Raw genomic sequence first — 17,977 nt, 5'->3', positions numbered from 1 at the left:
CAAAATGAATGGTTTACTATGTCTTTTTCTCCCCAGGGCTTGATGGATTGTTTTGATTCTCACTTGGACACCCTTCAGTCATTTAAGAATGAAGATGAGAAGAATATGCCACTAGTCTTGCCTGAAAAATTACAGGAAATGAAAAGAAGGTTGTGATGATCAAAATCCCTCTACTTCATGTTGTATTCTCGCTCTGCTATTGACTTGCTCTGCTATTCTGAGCAGAGCACACAATTTATCCATGCCTTGCAAAAAAAGAGCATTTTCAACCCAAACACAGACTGACTGTCAGGTGGAGCAGGCAGGATCTCTCATTGATCCAATGAATGTTTAATTATGTGTACAGAGTGGAGCTCATTAACAGGATCTTTTCAGATGCCCTTTGCTAGTGGGGATAGGAAACAACCACTAGGAATAGGAAACTTGAATATTTTCAGTGTAAAAATTCCCCTGGTGGTGGGGATTCTCTAGGCTTTTATTTCCACCATTAAAAATCACTGTGATCTATAGCTTGTATGATCCCAAATATCTGTTGGAGGATATTTAAAAATATGGTCAGTGAGTCTGCATCTGTAACCTGAGATGCTTTGACATACAGGTGGCAGATGCCCCTTTTTTTGGCATTTAGGATTTCTCATACATGGAGCAGACAGCACTGACTGTTCAATTGTTGCTGCTTAAAAAAAAAGAACTGTTGCTACATTAGAACTTAATTCTGTCATAAAAACAACAACAAAAACGTTTACATATATGTAATCTTGATTTTTTTTAGGATAAAGTCCTGATACATTAATGCCTTGTATACCAAATGGTTTTGAATAAACTTTTGGAATTCTTTTCTGTTTGCAGATTTAGCAATATTCGTTCCACAAACCCCAGCACTTTTCTTGAATACCACTATGGACTGTGCTCTGCCATTGCCAATGAGGTGAAGTTAAAGCTAAATATCTGGGACATTAAATATGGAGCAAAAGAGTCTGTGGAATCTCTGCTGGAAAATTGGAATGTAAGTTTCAGATATGTGTGTCACACCGTGATGGTAATTCTTTCCCAGTTCTCTTTGACTCAATCTTATGTCTTTGTCATCTGAAGATTTTATAGTTGGTAAAAGCATGGTGGACAGGTTTATTCAAAGAAGGGTAGGTAGACTTCTCTAGAAGCTTTTCTTGCCCCCAACATCTTCCATTTTCTTTCCTCAGTTTGGAGAAGTAATGTGATTTTTCTCTCTTCCTGTTTTTATTCTTTATTGTGGAGATTTCTTTCTTTGTAGACTATTTCTAGAGCCAGCTGTAGCAGCTCTTCCCTAGCTCCAATCCACAGAACCCTCTCTGGGGTAGTTCAATAGTTGCTTTCTTCCAACCATTATTCACACTGCTGCCTCTTCCTTTTCCCATCTTCTTTACCTCCTTATGCTTTGTGGTGAATAGGTGTTGTCTTGTTCTATTACACCTTATGCTTAGCTCAGTTTCTGGACTCAAGTTATGAAACTGAAGCCACATGGATGCTTTTAGGAGGGCATGGATTGCCCAACCCCAAATACTGACAAAGGAGTAGGGGCAGAGGTGAAAATGCTGATACCTTCAGTTTTTCCCTATTTCCAGTTAATAGGATTCCTTGTTGATTCCATCTTGGTGCACATTCTCAGAGGATTCTCAGACTGGGAAATCTGTAGTTAAATTAGTGGGAGTTTCACCAGCCTCAGTAGTGTGGAAGGAGGCAACAGTGGGTTGTATAAAACAGCAGTTTCCCTGAGCAGTGTCAACCTCACCCTGTAGTGAGATGATCGTGCAGAGTTAATCTGGGCTGAGTTTCTTGGCTCAGTTGGTTTCATAAATACTTACTATCATGTTATTTCTACAGTTGTGGTTCATGGCCTTGCTCAAGCTGATAGAATGCAGAGCTTTCCCTGGGAGCTTAGGGCTTGTTGCTGGCTTATTTTCTGGTCCCATGATGTGAAGTCCTGTCTGAGTGGTGATGTGGTGGCCCAGGTTTGTCACAGCCACAGGGGAGGTTGTTCTGTAGCCTGCTGGGTAGGACATTTGTAGGAGTGGGGAGTGCTGGAGTGAGATCAGCTCAAACAGAGAGGGCTGAGGATCCACCCTCATTCCCTGTGCACACATAAGTCTCCCCCTCTGCTCCCATTTCTTCCTCTTTCACCCTCTCCATCCCAGTTTGTCTTGATCTGTGTCAGAAACGAGGCACATCAATATTTCTGTGCATGCAGGGGAGCCCACCTTTTGCTTTCATCACTTTTTTGACTTGTGGCTAAATTCTGCCTGACTTGTTCTAGATGCCATTTCTCAGAATTGCCCTGGGGATGTAACTTTTTGAAACAAGCAGTCTTGACTCATGCAGGGCTGTGGCATTCAGGTACTCATATTTCTATTTACTTTACTCTCTGCACAAGTAGAGTGAAAGAACAGGTTTGTTTCAGACTAAAGGCTGCAGATGAGTTGCTGGGTGGGCTTTGCTCAGTTTACATTTAATCTGTAGGCTAGTATTTATTAAAAAAAAAAAAAAAAAAGCGTCCCAAGCTGTCTTTATTACTAGTTTTATGTTGTTCAGTGTTACCCATATCAATTACTTTTCACTTTGGGCAGAATTTCATTGAAGAAAAGGACCTTGAAACACAGCTAGACACTGCTACTCACATCTGTGAAGACTTGAAAAACATAAGTGGTCCTGATTTGGGTAAGCTCATGCACATAACTTGATATGAAGAGCTCTATTTTGAACAGATGTGCTGCCACCAATTTTAATTCCCTCTACTGTTCCATGTAAACAGTGCTTCTTTTAATTAACTCTCTGTTTCCAAATGTACAACAATAATGCCTATTCCACGTCCTAGCTGGAGATCCCCAAGAAATCAGCAAACTTTTGAAGACAGTGGAGTCAAAGATTTCTTCTTGCAGAGAGTATATTTCCAATGTAAAGATCACCCTACAGAAAGTCCTGTCCTCGTGGAATAATTACACAGAAAATATCCACTTATTAAAGACGTGGCTGGAAGAAAACAGAAATGAGGATCCAAAAGAGGTACTTGGCTGGATTTCTCTTTGACAAACAGAGATATTTTGAACCCTCCTGAAAGAAAAACATTAGATCTCAGAGTGGCTGATGTTGTTGCTTTTCTGCTTTTCATTTTGGAAATAAATGTTTGACAGGGTCATGTTGAATCATGTTTAAATGATTTCAATGCCTCTGTCTAGATCCCTGCTGAGATCCTGGCAAAGAGGAATTCCATTCACGGTTCCTTAAATGAAGCTGGAAATCATCTCATTGAAGTCAGCAAAGAGCAAGTTGGATCAAACATTGCCAAAGAGCTGAAGAAACTGAACAGGAGATGGGCAAAATTCATCAAGAGGACACACTTTGTGAGTTACAAGTTACTATTGCTCTGTGCCATGCCTTCAAAGTCATCTTTTCTAGACTACCAGCTTGCTAATCAGAGATTGATCAATCTTTCAATCAACTCAAGGCTGCCAGTTTTAGAGCTTGAGGAACAGAGAGTACACAGCAGTATGCCATTCTTTAGTCTTTGATTCAGTTAAATTCTCATTATAACAGGATGGAAAATGTTCAATTTTTAAATTGAAATCTTAAAACCACTTATAAAAAGAAATCTTATTGCAGAATAAAGCTCTTAATTCAGTTCTAGGGGTGGAAGTAATCAATTTAGCTTGTGCTAAATTTTACAGTCTCTGTCTTAGCTAGTAGAAAGTAATTATTGCTGCACAGATATTTCTAAGGTTCTGCAACTTTTCTCCAGCTCATTTGACAGGTTTTTAGGCTTCTGTAAATCCCTATACAACCTGCCTAATGTTATACATCTTACATTTGCTAGAATGCTTCATAAGAATGACATTTTCACTCTGCCTGGGAATATTAGAACTCTTAATTTTCTGAGTTGAGCTTTTCACTGACATTTATTAAAGGTACTGCTGTGACAGTTAACTGTGGCAAAAGATTACTGCTACATTTTTGTAGGAGATGAGCTTAGTGAGAATGCAATAAAATCAAAGGAAGCAATCAAAGGGTGAGGGAAATCCAGAGTTTGCTAGAAAAACCCTTAATAAGAGATGCTTCAAAGAAATATATTGAGGAATCAGAGGAGTAAGGTGCAAGAAGCCTGTCTAAGGTATTAAGGATTTCCTGAGTTATTTTTGTGGCATTGCTTTGGACATTGTGACTATCATATATATGATATATATTTTTTAATATAAAATACAAGACCAAGTGCTTGAGCTCTGGCCTGTGACTGCCAGTACTATTTATCTGTAAGCACACTTCCTGATCTTGATTTGACCAGCACCAGCTGCTGTTCTCTTGGACAATTCCCTGGTGTGGGCTGGGCAATGCTGCAGCCCAGGAGTTTTTTTCCATAGTAGTGTGGCTGCTCATAGGGACAAGGGGACAGGCCCCATGGGCAAAGGTTGTGCTGTCCCACCTGTCCTCAGGCTGAGGAACTGAGCCTCACATGGTTTATTTACCAATATGTTTGGCATTTATTTCTCCTTTGATCCCTGTTGGGTGTTAAAGCTGGGGAGTGACCCAGGTGGTGGCTGTGTTGGAGGAGGGCAGTGGGGAGAGGATGGGAGTGAACATCTTACCCTGCTCTTTGTTGATAGCTTGGAGAAGAGAGCACAAATTCTGCTGAAAAGCCCACGGAGCTTCCAGAGAGCCTGGAGAAAATTGAAGAGCTGCTTGGAGGGGTGGACAGCTGGGCAGCAGAGATGGGACATCTGCTTAGCAAGATCAGTCATGAGGAGCCTGTGGAACCTGAGATGGAGGAACATTTGCAGGTGAAAATGCTGCTTAAAATGCTTGTTCCTCAGATTCTCATCTTGCAGCACAGATTTGTAGCTGGGGTAAAATGAGGCATCGTCAGTGAAGCAGAACTTAATGTGGATTTTGTGCTGTAACACTTGTAAAAAGCCAAGACAGTGCTTGTGCCTTGTTGTTATTTCTCAGGACCTCTCCCAAATGATCTGTGAGTGAATTTTCCACAATCAGTGTGTCCAGATGACAAGCAGGTGCCAATGAAATGCTCTTGGTGCCACTGATCAGCAGCTTGTTGTTGAGTGATATTAATTACTCCTGTCCAGCACAGCACTTGGAGCAGACAAGAACTCTGCAAGTTGCCAATCTCAGTAGTTCCCCTCGTCATACAGGACTTCTTTGGGACACCTTGGCTGTATTCAAGGCCCACCCATCAAAAGCTGGGATACATGAAGTATTTTCAGCAGCACATGGTGTAATTTGGGAATCTCGTAGGCAGTTGTTCTAAATATCCACAAAGCACAAATTAATTTCTAACAAGAAATTCCACTAGTCACTATTGTTTCCCATGTCTCTGTGCCTGGGATTACCCCCAGCTCCCAGCAGATGGCAGGTGAAAATCTGTGTATATAACTCAGCAGCTTCAATACAAAGTCTGATTTGTTTTCTTCACCTGCCAGTGAAGGTGAGACAGAGCAAACATGTCAAGCTTTGCACTGAAAAAGTTGAAGCACTGTCTTATGTTGCCTTTACTACTTCTGCAACAGTGCCTGTGTAACCTAATGGTGTGAAGGTGACCACCAGGAGATTTCATTGGAGCTTCTTTGTGTAACTGATGTAAATAAACAGAAATACTCTTTATTTCATTTAGTCTATGTACAGTAACTGTGCACCAGAATTGCTGTTTGTTTCCTGTTGCTTTGTGCCTCCTTGCACAGTGTTAAGCTGACAGATTTGGGAGTGTGAGAGACGAAAAGGATCTGTTCATTTTTTTGTAATCACAGGCATATGTTTATAAAACAAGCCTCATTTTGCAGTGTGACTCTAGTTTGTTAAAAAAACATGAATTAACAAAGGGCACCCTGATATGTTTCCTCCAAACATGTGCTGGCATTGTATCTCTGTGTTGGGGGGCAGAAGAGATCAGGTCACTCCTTACCTGCAATACAGTAGGTCAAGATCCAGAATAAAGCTCTGATTATCATTAGGAGAATGCTAATTGACAACTTCAAACAGGAGAAATGTGTTGAATATTCATGGATCAAAACAGCTCTGATAATGACTTTTCATGATAAATATTCAAACATGGCATGCTGCTCCTGCATGTAAAGCACCCAGCTGCTTCCTGCCTTGCAGCACTGAATACCACAGGAAAATCTGAGCCTTGCTGTGTGCTGGCTTTTGGATGACTTCATGATCAGGTGATGCACATCCAAATGTGTGGTTTCATTTGGGAAGCAGCTTGGATGGCAGAGCACATTTTAAAAACACATCTAATTGGCTCCATGGCAAAGGCACTGGAGGTATTGCACTGACAGAAAGAAATTACTTCAGCAAACAGAATCCCCTGTGGATGGCAGCAAATTTCTTTTTCTCCACACAGAGATTTTACAGTGCAGTACACTGACCATAACTGGAATATAAGGCTTTCCTTTACCAAGTATCAACCATCTGTGATCAAGGCTGGTTTTTTCACTCTGTTTAAACAAAAAGACAAATAAACACTTGTAAAGGTTTCTTATGCTTTTTTGTTCAACCAGAGTTTGGCTGCAAGAGGATCCTCGTGCCAAGACCAAGTTGTGGCAGCAGAAGAGATATTGCAATCCCTGATGCAGAATGTTTCAAGTCAGGAGTTTCAGCAGCATTCTCACACCACTGGGCTGGAGGCACGAATTAAAGAAGCCAGAGACAAAGTAGAGGTACTCACTTACAAACAGACATATCTAATTTTAGCATTATGGAATAAGGAAGACTCTTTGTCAGTCATGTAAAATAGAAAAGGTTCTATACTATTGGAATCAGTCTCCCAGACTCTTGTCAGGGCAAAATCTGGAGCATTTCCAAGATCAGTATCTCAACTTGAAAAACTTGAGTGATGTTATGAAGCAATAGCTTAATCTAATTACTGACACTCAGGTGTGTTCTGAAAAGTCTCTTTCTTCCAAGGCTCTCATGGGTGACCTGAACAACATCTTGTCCACGTCTGAGAAAAGACCCTCAGAGAAGGAGGCTTTGCTCAATTTTGAAGAATCCCAGAAAGAACTTGAGGCTTCTATCTCGAAAGCTGTGCAACTTGTCAGTCAAAAATTAGGTCCTGAAGAATGTATTTCAAGATACGAGGTTTGTGTTCTGAACCAGCTGAATTTGAGTGCTTCTGAGGGCTTTGTGGTCTCTAAAAATCTGAAGTAAGAAAAATACTGACATTTTTTGGTAGCTATTAGTGCTTTGCTCAGTTTTCTGATTTAGCATTTTATTAACTTGGCAGACAACTTGAATGAAGGAATATAAATCTATGTGGCAGTTTATTCAGTGCTCTATTCTTAATTACTCCATCACTCCATCAGAACACATCATTTTCAGAACTACAGCAATTTTTTTTTCTTTTTGCCTGATCAATAATTAAGCTTCCCATCAAGAATGACATGCCTGAATTCTTGGGCAGGTTATTATAAATACTGAATCTCCTCTTTTTCCCAGAGGGTAGTTTGGTAAATCAAATGTCCTGTCTCAAAATGAGGATCTCTTAAAGGAATGTTGGACATGGAAGTGCCCAAAATCTGTGTCTGGCAGAGAGAGAGAGCTGAGTGACCTGGAGGGGCACAGAGCCTCATTCCAGGCATCCTGGAGGATCCCATGGTGCTGATGGAGACCTTTCACCCACCTGCTGACAGCCTGGGACAGGGCCTGTGTATTCCCTTGGGAAGAGGCAGAGCTCAGCAACCTTCATCTTTTGTCTTTGGTACCAAATTTGTTGTTAGTTGTTACAAGAACAGCACCTGCTTTTCTCTATAAAGTATTCACTGATACTGCAACCTTTTGCAGATAAATAGGGATGGAGAAGTGCCCTTGTACCCACCCACACCAGAACCACACACCCCATATGTGCAGTGTGTACATTGATTTATTCACAGGTTTTACATGCTACTGATGCAATTTTGGGAGTTAAATAACTTACATTCAGTTCTGGATTTTTTTTTTAGGAAGCTTTTAATGTGCTGGACAATAAAGTTCTTGACAAATTTTTGAAAGCAGCTGAACAACTGAAAAATATTTCATGTCATCATGAGAAGCTGGTGGTGGAAGATGATGTTCGTAGGAGATGGGAGGTGAGAATGCAGGAGTGAGAATCCACTGTCTGCTCTCATTAGTCCTGGCATCTTTAAAAACCAGTTTTTTCTTGTCACAGTATGTTCTGATGTTTTTACTTTCTGTGTGACAGTGTCTCACCATCTCATGAGAACAACCTATTTTGTATTTTGCAGGCAGTTCATCAGGAAATTGTGTCCTATGTCCAGCTCATAGTAGAAAAGGAAAAAAAGAAATTTAATGCAACTTTAAAAAAAATCAATAAGCAGTTAGGCAAAGAGAAGAAACTCCTAAATATGGATAAAACCAAAGGGCTCATGAAGGAGCATGAGGTACGTGGCACACTCCTTTTCTGCCTCTCTGTGAATGCTTTGCTGTCCTTCTTCCTCCTTTTTAGGTTCATTATCTGTGGAGCAGGGCCCTTGTGCTCTGTGTTAGGTAAGCACAGAGCAAAGAGGCCACCAAAATTATTTCTTTACCTTTTTTGACTGCAGATATTAATGTTCTTGCAGACTTTCAGAATTAAGCCCTTGTTAAGTGGGTATCTTTTTTCTATTTTTTCCCCAGATTTTTAGTATATCTTGAATTCACCCTAGAAAGTGTAATAATTGACAAGGAATATTTTAAAATATTCTACTTTTTCTGTAGTTGGTAGGACATGTCTATCTGGTATCAGGGTGAAGAAGACTTGGGACCAAAATTAAAAATTGTAGAACATAATGAATTTCAAAATCGAGCAAGAGTCAGTGTAGTTTTGTGAATATAGTTGGGAGCATGTTTCCAGAAATCCTAATTTACTTTCTGGCTCTATTTTAGAAAGAACCAAGAGAAAATCAGTGTGTGTTTCTTGGTTTGACAGCTTAGACTTTTAAGAGCACTCAACCAAGAAGATAATGGAAGTATTAAAAAAAGACAGAATAATTACTTATCCTCATGTCTTAACATGGGCTTATTATATTGTTTTTTCTTTGTTTAGGCCTTTTTTTCACATGAAGGCAGCATGAAGGAACTTAACAAGACTTTGGAAGACCTTAAAACATTGGCAAGACTTTCAGAAGAAACTGTCCCAGGGATACAAGCACTCACTGCAGACTGTGAAAAAAGACTAGAAAAGGTTCAGCAAATGGTGGCAGACACTTACACAGCACTGCTGGCTCGTGTTGGAAAAGGACAGTCCCCTCAGAAAGGGTGGGTGGCTGAGTCATGGTGTGTTGTAGCTTCACAGAAATCATTTTCACACATAAATTTTGGGATACTCCTGTGTATTTTGGTAGTACATAACTATGTGCATTACTGTGGCCAGCTGTGCATTTAAACACTTAGTATTAAATTTCATAAACTGGCAAGTACAATGTTTGGCTACCCTTCATCACAGCTGCACTATTTTAAACCTTGAGCTAGGTTTTGTCTTTTCCCTTTGTATTTCATATTTTATTCTTGTAGGAACTCCATTATGGCTTCTGAGAATGGAGAAGAGTCTGGTTCTTCTCAACAACTTGACAGCCTTATGGTACAGGAGGTAAGAGTCCAGATTTACTGTTGGATAACAGTGCTCTGTGAAAGGGAGGTCATTGCCAAGCAAAAAGTGTTTATTTCTCTTACTGTTTTTATTGTGATAAGACCTTGGACCTCTGGTCAGAAATCAAAACCCCATTGTGTCTGTGAATGCAGACTAAGTAAACATTAAAAATTAACATGCAAGCAACAGTGCTGGGCATCCTGAGGAATGTGAGCCTCCAGCCTGGAATTGTATTTTCCAGAAAAGTCATTTTCAGATGGAAGGATCATGTGGGAAGCTGTGTTCAAGTGAAAATCCCCCATAGTGTCCCAGTAATATGAACAATTTTCAGAGGACAGAGCAAGATAAGTGAAGAGTTGGAGGCATTTTTCTCTATCTGTGAAAAGAATAAATGAGCTGGCTGCAAGTATTCAAAAATTTTCTCTGGGCTCATGGTTGGGTTTAAAAGCATCTTGTACTTGTGAATAGCATCTCTTGTGTCCTTTGGGACACACCAAGCAATTCCTTCCTTCAGGAGCTCACAGATCACTGTTGGGCTTTGCTGTGTATTACACAGAATGATGTGGAGGTCACTGTCACCATTTTATTTTCACTCAGACCTCAAGACCTGCTGCAGATACAGTTTTGGAACCAGATGTGAAACATCACAATGGAGAAAGCTGTGCAGACAAGTTTGAGGAAGACAGTGATTCATCCATACCAACTTTGTTAGAGAGGTAATTTTTAAAGGAAAAATGCATGGTTGTTAGGATATGATGCTATGCTAGACAAATAAACTCACAAATTAATTGGATGTACCAAACATAAGGTGCACTTTTGCTATGCAGAACCCTGTTCTTTTTTTGACTGCATATTAATCTGTAATTAATAAGGAAGTACTACAGTAACTAAATGCTTCAAGCATTAGGATTTTGTAGCAAGAACATTTTTAGCTATGAATGTTTTACTTTTTCTCTTGGGCTAGGAAAGTCTGCATCTGCCTTACTAATAACTTCAAATATTGCAAAATAAAGAAATGTGTCAAGTTTTTTAAAGAACTGATATTTTTACATTCATAAAACTGAATTTAGAGAATGCAGGCTGGCATTTAGACTTGAAAAATTAGTCATATGAGCAATCTCTTTAATATGTTTCTCATTTATACATTATTTATTCATTTTGGACTTAAATAAAATATGTTTTTGCAATAGATTGTGCTTACTTTTTTATGGTACTCTATTGGTCAGTGAATCCCATACCCTGAGATGTTCTATGTAATTAAAAGTAATACTCTCTCTGAAAGTGTTTCCATCATTCTTTAGGTTTAATAGACAAAGAAGTAACCTGGAGGAACTTCTAAGACTCAGCAGAGACAAAGTAGCATCTGGCTTTACTGATGAAATAAAAGGCATTTCATGCCTTCTGACTAAGCTGCTTGAACTAGAGGTAAGTGTTAATCTTTTAAAAATATACCTGGTGCCTAAATCTTTTTCTCATGCAGAGCACTCACCTCTCTGTTACATATATTGCCAAGGTAAAGCAGCATCCTTGCAAGGAGATGTATTAGAAGAAGGGAGATCAAGGATTTAGGATTCAGCAGAACTGCATTGCTGCCTAGCAGTGGAATTTTGCAGGTGTTGCTAAAAGGAGAAAGGGTTTGTTGTCTGCAGGCTGAAATAGGTGTAATGGGAAAAAAAACTGCAGAAAGGAGCTTTTTTTTTGTCAGCAGACATGGCCAGGGCTGCAGGAGTCATCAGAGCTGGACCACCAAGTGGTGTTTGTGCACAATGGAACTTTTCCAGTATGTATAACTTGGTTAGGTCTGTGAGATACTTAGAGCAACAACAAAAGGCACAGAGTTGATGTTCAAAAGTTTATCACTGCAATTTTTCATGGCCTTTCTTGGAAGGACTACAAAGCCTTATCAAGAATCTCAGAACTTGGTTCAGTTCTACATTTGTTTTTCTTCTGAACATAGCTAGGTGGAGATATTTTCATTCTTGTAGTAAGAATGCCTGGCCTGTTATTTATTGAACCTTTTATAAAATGTAGCCAAGGCATATATCTGACATGAACATTGTCACCATAAAAAGCTGCTGGAGGTTTGCATGCAGCTAAAAATTGAGTCTTGAAGGGGAAAAAAGGAAATAGATACTCTTAGTTTCAGATAATATTTTCACTGTTTTTGTGGAGATTGTGACTATAGTTTTCTGGACTGTCCACTGAGAAATACAGGGTCATATTAATGCATTAGAACTGCTTGTCTTCTAGGGAATAATCGACAATGAAATCAGTTCTAGTTGGAGACAACTGGAAAACATCTCATCTACCTTAGAAAATCTTGTGGCTGAAGTGCAGCAGGCTGCTCTCTCTGAGGCAAGAAACAAGCTGCAAGGCGAGTGGAAAGAACTGCAGGATGTTATAAGTACCAGGTACAAAATAACACTTTATGGCATTAGCTAAGGAATTGTAACTAACTGTCTGTGTTTTGAAAGGAATGTGTATGTGTGTGTTGCAGGAAAGAGCTGCACATTTTTAGCCTTTTCTTCATTGCACAAAATTAAGCTGTTCTTAATTTTTCTTTATTCATATATACATGAAAGGTAGCGTGAGTCTTCCCAAGAAAAACAGAGACAAATCTTTGTTACATAACTGTGCAATATTTCAGTATGTTGCTGTTATTTCCTTTCATCTTTTGGTTAAATTCAAAGTGATTCACATTGCTTTTCTCCTTAATCAGAGAAAAACTCATCTGACCTCAGGAGGGGAAGGATTAGATCTGTTAGACAGTTACATTTATTTTTGTGGCTTTTTGTGCTTAAAAATATTGAGTGTCTTTTCTAGCCTGCTATCCCAGTTCATGTTTTGTTACCTTTCTTGCAGAGCAAACTCTTTAAGGACTGTTGTGGAAATTGTTCGGCCGATAGAAAATCAATGCACCATTCTCTGTGAATTATTAAATCAGTGGCTGAAGAAAAAGTACATCCATCAGTTTAATCTGAAGGACAGTGATCTTGCTTATAGTGAGCTGGAGGTAAGAGAAGTTGCAGAGACCACACCTTAGCAAGGATAGGTTTTAATATCTAGAAAGTGGAAAACTTTATGGGATTTTCACTCAGGAGGTTGAGGCTGCTGACATAACTTCCCAAACCTTCTAAAAGCTGTAACAGCATTTTACTCTTGTGTTTTAAACATTATTGGTCCTGTAAAGCCAGCCAGGGACCCTCAGTAGGTTCTGCTGTAAAAGCCATTGCTGTGAACATTCATTGTAGGTTAGGATCTCCTTTTGATGCAGATTTGTGGTGTTCTCACCTGGCCTTGTATCACTTTGTGGAGTCATGCATGTAATGTGCTGCTAATTTATCAGCTCAGCCAAGCTACCTTGTGTCACATCTGCTGCAGTGCCTGAGCACAGCTAGGATGGGTTTGGAAGCTCAGTGTGGGTGCAGTAATTGTTCACCTGCTGTCAATAACTGATGCCCAGGCCCTGGCCCACTGGGCAGGGTGAATTCTGTTCTGTTCTTGGTTTGCCCTCTGGGCTGAGCACACTGACAGCTACACAACTGAGAGTTTGCATTTGTCTGCCCTTGGCTCTCCAATGAAGTAGGGTTTAGGTCTCTCAAGCTCTAGAGCACAGAGCATGTGTACTCTGTCTGACAAGTTTTGGCTGCAAGGACCCAGAATTTTTGCCCAGCTCTCTGCACAGCTGGGCTTTCACAACCTGACATGCTGCTCTTTGAGAGCTGTAACCAGAGCGCCTGCAGGCTGCACCAGGAGATTTTTAAATGCTCCAAGTCTGCTCCAAAAGTATAGCATAAAGGACTGAAAAGATGGCAGAGTAATAAATATCTCTGTGCCTGCCTCTGCTCTGACTGATGTCCTGCTGTGAGAACCTGCTGCTTTTTAGTCCCAGAACTATCGTCCTCTCTCTCTCCTTTCTTATTTTATTGTTGGAAGGAGTCTTGAGCTTTCTGTAATGCTGATCAAATTCCATGTGTGTGGAATACCATTTGATTTGATTATTTTGTTCTTTTTACTTCCCTCCACTGCCATCCAGAATAGGTTTTCTATCTTAACCACCCTTTTTAGCATATTTTTTACTGCTATTATAAATTATTTTTCAGTCATAGGTTCAGCTTGAATGCAGGATATATGCTTTCTTTCACTTGCTAACTCTTTTGGTCATTCTCTAAATTTCAGGAACTGGAGAGATCCATATTAGAACAGATTGAAGTGTGCAAACAATTAAAACAAGACCTAGACAGTTCACCAAGGCATGAATGCAATCCAATAGACCTGCAAGCTGCAAGCAAAATTATGATTTACTGTCAAAACCAGCTTGAAGAAATGAGCCATAAATTAGAGATCCGTAACACAGTCCTTAAAGATGTGGAAGCTTTTATGGCCTCCCTGAGGAAGATCCAGTCTTCCATCAAATGTCCCCCAGATCAACCTGAAATACAGGGGAAAGCTTTGAGAGAGGCTGCACAAGAAGTTTCTCATCTGGCAGAAGAGGCTAAACGTTTGGATGAACGCCTGAAAACTGTTAATATCTGTTTGGAAGATGCTGAATGTGGGAGAAAATCTTGCTGTAAAAACCTTGTTCTGACTTTAGATAAAGAGCTAAATGAAATTTATGATCCCTCAAGTGAGCAAGTGCTTACAGAAGAAAAAGATTTATACAAGACATTTTCCAGAAAAAACAGTGAACTCCTTAAAAACATTCAGGATTTACGTGACAGAATTAACAAAATAGGCTTGAAGGATCCAACAATTCCAGCTATTCAAAAAAGGTGAATTATTTTTTAAAGCTCTTTTGATTTCATAATCTCAGTGGAGTCAGCCTGGGTCCTCTCTGCAGGAGAGCACTGAAATTTCAAGTATCTGTGGAGCACTGAGAGAAGCTGTGAGTTTGTTTTATTTGTTCCATCACAGCCTAGAAAAGGAAGCCTTCTCCATTTTTTTTTTCTTCCAAACTCCTGTATGTATGTGTGTTTGAAGCAGCATTGAGGAAGAAAAAGTAGGAGATTGGTTATTGTGATCTTAATTTTCAGTAAGAAAACAGTCAAACAGGGAGATGGGTCCCCTTGCTGGGCACTGGTGCACCTGATCTGAGACTCTGTAGTGTAAGATGGACAGACTGCACTTGCCTTTTAATACAAATTAATTTCACTGTGTTCATACAGACCCAACTGCCCTTCAGAATTTGGATTATTTTCTCACAGTGCTGAGGTCAGCATAACTCATCTGAGGGCCTGTGTCAGATTACATGAATTGAAGATCAAATTAGACTTTTTATGATGTCATTTAATACAATATTTGGAGCTCAGGATGAATTTCTAGGGAACTTAATAATTACATTGTGAACCAAATCAAAAGCTGACTTTAATATAAGGCTGTATTTCATTTTTTTCTAATAAAGGATAAAATCATTAACAGAATTGGAAAAGGAATTGGATCGTGCTACTGCTGAAATGAAACCTATGCAAGAAATTGCTAATAAGCTCCCACAGATCGATGAGGAGAAAGCAGAGGAAGCAAATGAGCAGTGCAGAGTTACAGAGAGGTTATGGGAGGATACAAAGTTCTTGCTTGCTGAATGGTAAGGAGGAAAATTGCATTTTAAAATAGTATTGTTCAGGTAAGAAGTTTGCTTGTGAAATCAAACAGAAAAAAAGACCATAGCTTAAAGGTACAGTGGAGGCATAAACTATCATTAAACCAAGAATTGCACATGGAAGTTTGCAGCCAAAGCTCATGAATTTTGCATATTTTTAAAACATCACAGTCCCATCATTTAGCAGGTATGCAGTGATGTGTTGGACTTAATTGGTATCCAGAAGAAAAGCCTAGCTGCTGCTGGGGATGATGCATCTTCTATATTTGCTGTGAATTTCTTGCCAGCACACTGGAAAAGAAAAGACAAACTGAAACAAATGGAAAAGGACAGCTGGGAAAACAGCCTCTTATGCAGCAAAATAAAGGGAGCTTGGTTTGATAATTCTGTGAGAGTGGGGACTGGGCAAGGCAATGGTTAATTGCTCAGGGCATCTGTGTTTCCAATATGGTTTTTGAAGATGCCCAGGGGCTTTGCATGGACTGGCACAGTTCTGGTTAAGTCTCATGGCTTGCACAGGTGGCAGTAACCTGTTTTCATACCCCACTGAAGGATGGGCTGATGTCCCCCATCTGCTGCAAGTGGTATTTCAGTTTGACTGGTGACTGAACTCACCTTTCTGGTGGAGAGGATCATATGGACACAACTGCTTATCACAGTTCAATGTGGATCAGAGACATGGGATGGTGAAGGGCATTTCTGATTGCAAAAGCTATCTCTGGATACCACACAAGTATCACACATTATTGCAGGATTTAAGAATGGTACAGTTCATCACTCCTTTTCTTTCATCCAGACACAGTTGTCAAACTCCCCATCTGTGTGAATATAGAAGAAGGAAGCAGACAGGAGGTTGAGACTGCAGGTTTATGCTTAGGCTATAAGTAATACATCTCTTTTTAATAGCCAGGAGCAGTGTGCAAGGGTTCTGGAGCTCCTGAAGCAGTATCAAAGCTGCAAAACGAGTCTGACCAGCATCATCCAGAAACAGGAGATTGTGCTTTCCCAGCAAACTTCTTACATGGGGAAGGAGAATTTGAACAGACTAATAGCAAAGGTGAGTAACAAGAACTTAGTGGAAAGGAAAGAAAAGAAAGGCCTTTCCTGGGAGCGTTCAGATGCAGGGTTGCTCTCGTACCCTCAGCATTCAGGGCAGATGTTAAGGCCTTGCTTTCACTTTGGCTTCCAAAATACATTTAGGGACTCTGTATTTTTGTTTTAACTAGATTTAAGTCAGTTTTTCGTAGAGAAACAAAGTCTTGTTATGGAGAGGGATTAAAAAAAAACCAAACCCCATGAAGAACTAAGAAGAACTAAGATGTTGTATGAAGATGAAATTAAGTCCTGTCCTTTTGCTCCAAGCTGTATGTGACAGCAGTTAAACATTTGCAGTAGCTTTTAACATTACTTGATGAGCTATTCATACTGAATGAGCAGGTACTGCTGGACACCCCTTCATTTAGTTTAGAGTTTACCACCTTTTCGGTCAGAAATGTGACAGTCAGCTTCTTGACTAAATGAATACATCTACTGGGAATTGCTGTCCATGGTTAACAGATTAATGAACAGCAGCATGTCCATCATGACCATTTTACTGCACAGGTTTCCCATATCCTGGGTTATGTAACTGATTGTTCAGATCCTATTTTTAGGCTTTCTGATGAGGCATCACCAATAGCACTCAGGAGTGTTTGCTCTCAGGCTGGTTAAATTGAAGAAGGAATGTGATGTCTTCCTCAGGCAGTGGGTGGTGTCCCCTTGTGCTAGCCCCTTTTAGCTGGGGCAGGGTCTCACCAGTGAGATTTGGGACACCTTGTATCACCTGGGCTCCTGCTGCAAGGGGGACATTGCCTGAATATCCCAGCCCCTGCTTGTATGGAGATCCCTCTCTGGGAACAGCCCTCCCTCCTCACCCTGGGCTGTGCAATTCCCACTCCCAGAACTGTGGTCTGACCTTGCTGTGGCACAGTACAAGCATGTCCTGGAGTGCTGTTCTATAGAATTACACAGATTTGTCATACAGAATTTTTATATAGAATTATACAGAATGAGAGCAGGGAGAGTCTTCTGCTTTGTTCTGGTTTGTGAGAGCAGCTCTGCCATCCCTCCCCTGAGCTCGGCGCCCGGCAGGGTCGCTATGGGAAGATGAAATTTCCCAGGATGTCTCTGGGAAATAAGGAGAGAGCTGTTAACATCCAAGTGCCTAGCACTAGAGGTCAGTGTTTCTTTTCCAGGAAGCTTCCATTGTTTGTAAACACTGACATTCCAATTAAACACAAAGAAGCAGCTTGGTGTTTAAATAGAAAGTAGGAGAAAGAGACGTTTCAGTTTCTGGCAGTGACATATTTGACAGTGTCTGTGTTTAAGTAGGATTTAAGCTTTTTTTGGTAAATAGTTCAAAACCTGGGGATCAGAATGCAGGTTGTATTTTAGAGCTGTAATAGTATATCAGATGGTTATCCCACTGTGCATTGTTTATCTTTGTAATCAAGGTTCTGTGTGTGGATGTACAGTCCCCTTGGATCTGGCACTTAGGACTTTAAAAGCAAACTGTGGTTTTGGCTCTCTTAAAAATAAATTATCCATATTCCCACTCAGCTGTTCTGCAGCCAGTAAGATAATGATATGGATTTCTAACAGGGAAATATTCCTGTCAGCATGGCAGGGATATAACAGGATGCTTTCCTAGTCTTGTCAGATTGTGTAAAATAAATTATTTTATGTAATGCTGTTGTTTCTCTAAGCAAAACAACCCAGCAAATCAACCCAGCAAATCA

The 17,977-nt window shown here is 40.1% G+C and overlaps 1 protein-coding gene across 3 annotated transcripts in view; it reads left to right on the top strand.

The window, feature by feature from the left end:
- Window positions 1–17,977, top strand: part of SYNE2 (spectrin repeat containing nuclear envelope protein 2) — a 171,932-nt gene that overhangs the window by 37,414 nt on the left and 116,541 nt on the right. For all 3 annotated transcript variants that reach the window (XM_056491990.1, XM_056491991.1, XM_056491989.1), the window contains exons 13-31: window positions 37–149; window positions 850–1,006; window positions 2,601–2,691; window positions 2,849–3,036; window positions 3,210–3,374; window positions 4,629–4,802; window positions 6,540–6,698; window positions 6,946–7,119; window positions 7,980–8,105; window positions 8,262–8,417; window positions 9,062–9,273; window positions 9,529–9,604; window positions 10,202–10,320; window positions 10,906–11,029; window positions 11,855–12,015; window positions 12,467–12,617; window positions 13,784–14,376; window positions 15,006–15,185; window positions 16,107–16,257. In XM_056491990.1, the coding sequence (XP_056347965.1) occupies window positions 37–149; window positions 850–1,006; window positions 2,601–2,691; window positions 2,849–3,036; window positions 3,210–3,374; window positions 4,629–4,802; window positions 6,540–6,698; window positions 6,946–7,119; window positions 7,980–8,105; window positions 8,262–8,417; window positions 9,062–9,273; window positions 9,529–9,604; window positions 10,202–10,320; window positions 10,906–11,029; window positions 11,855–12,015; window positions 12,467–12,617; window positions 13,784–14,376; window positions 15,006–15,185; window positions 16,107–16,257 (3,270 nt within the window). The remainder of the gene's footprint in view (window positions 1–36; window positions 150–849; window positions 1,007–2,600; window positions 2,692–2,848; window positions 3,037–3,209; window positions 3,375–4,628; window positions 4,803–6,539; window positions 6,699–6,945; window positions 7,120–7,979; window positions 8,106–8,261; window positions 8,418–9,061; window positions 9,274–9,528; window positions 9,605–10,201; window positions 10,321–10,905; window positions 11,030–11,854; window positions 12,016–12,466; window positions 12,618–13,783; window positions 14,377–15,005; window positions 15,186–16,106; window positions 16,258–17,977) is intronic.

The sequence above is a fragment of the Oenanthe melanoleuca genome, chromosome 5, assembly GCF_029582105.1.
Source record: "Oenanthe melanoleuca isolate GR-GAL-2019-014 chromosome 5, OMel1.0, whole genome shotgun sequence".
Lineage (NCBI taxonomy): Eukaryota > Metazoa > Chordata > Aves > Passeriformes > Muscicapidae > Oenanthe > Oenanthe melanoleuca.
The sequence above is the reverse complement of the archived record's forward strand: the minus strand, read 5'-3'. Positions and strand labels throughout refer to the sequence as shown.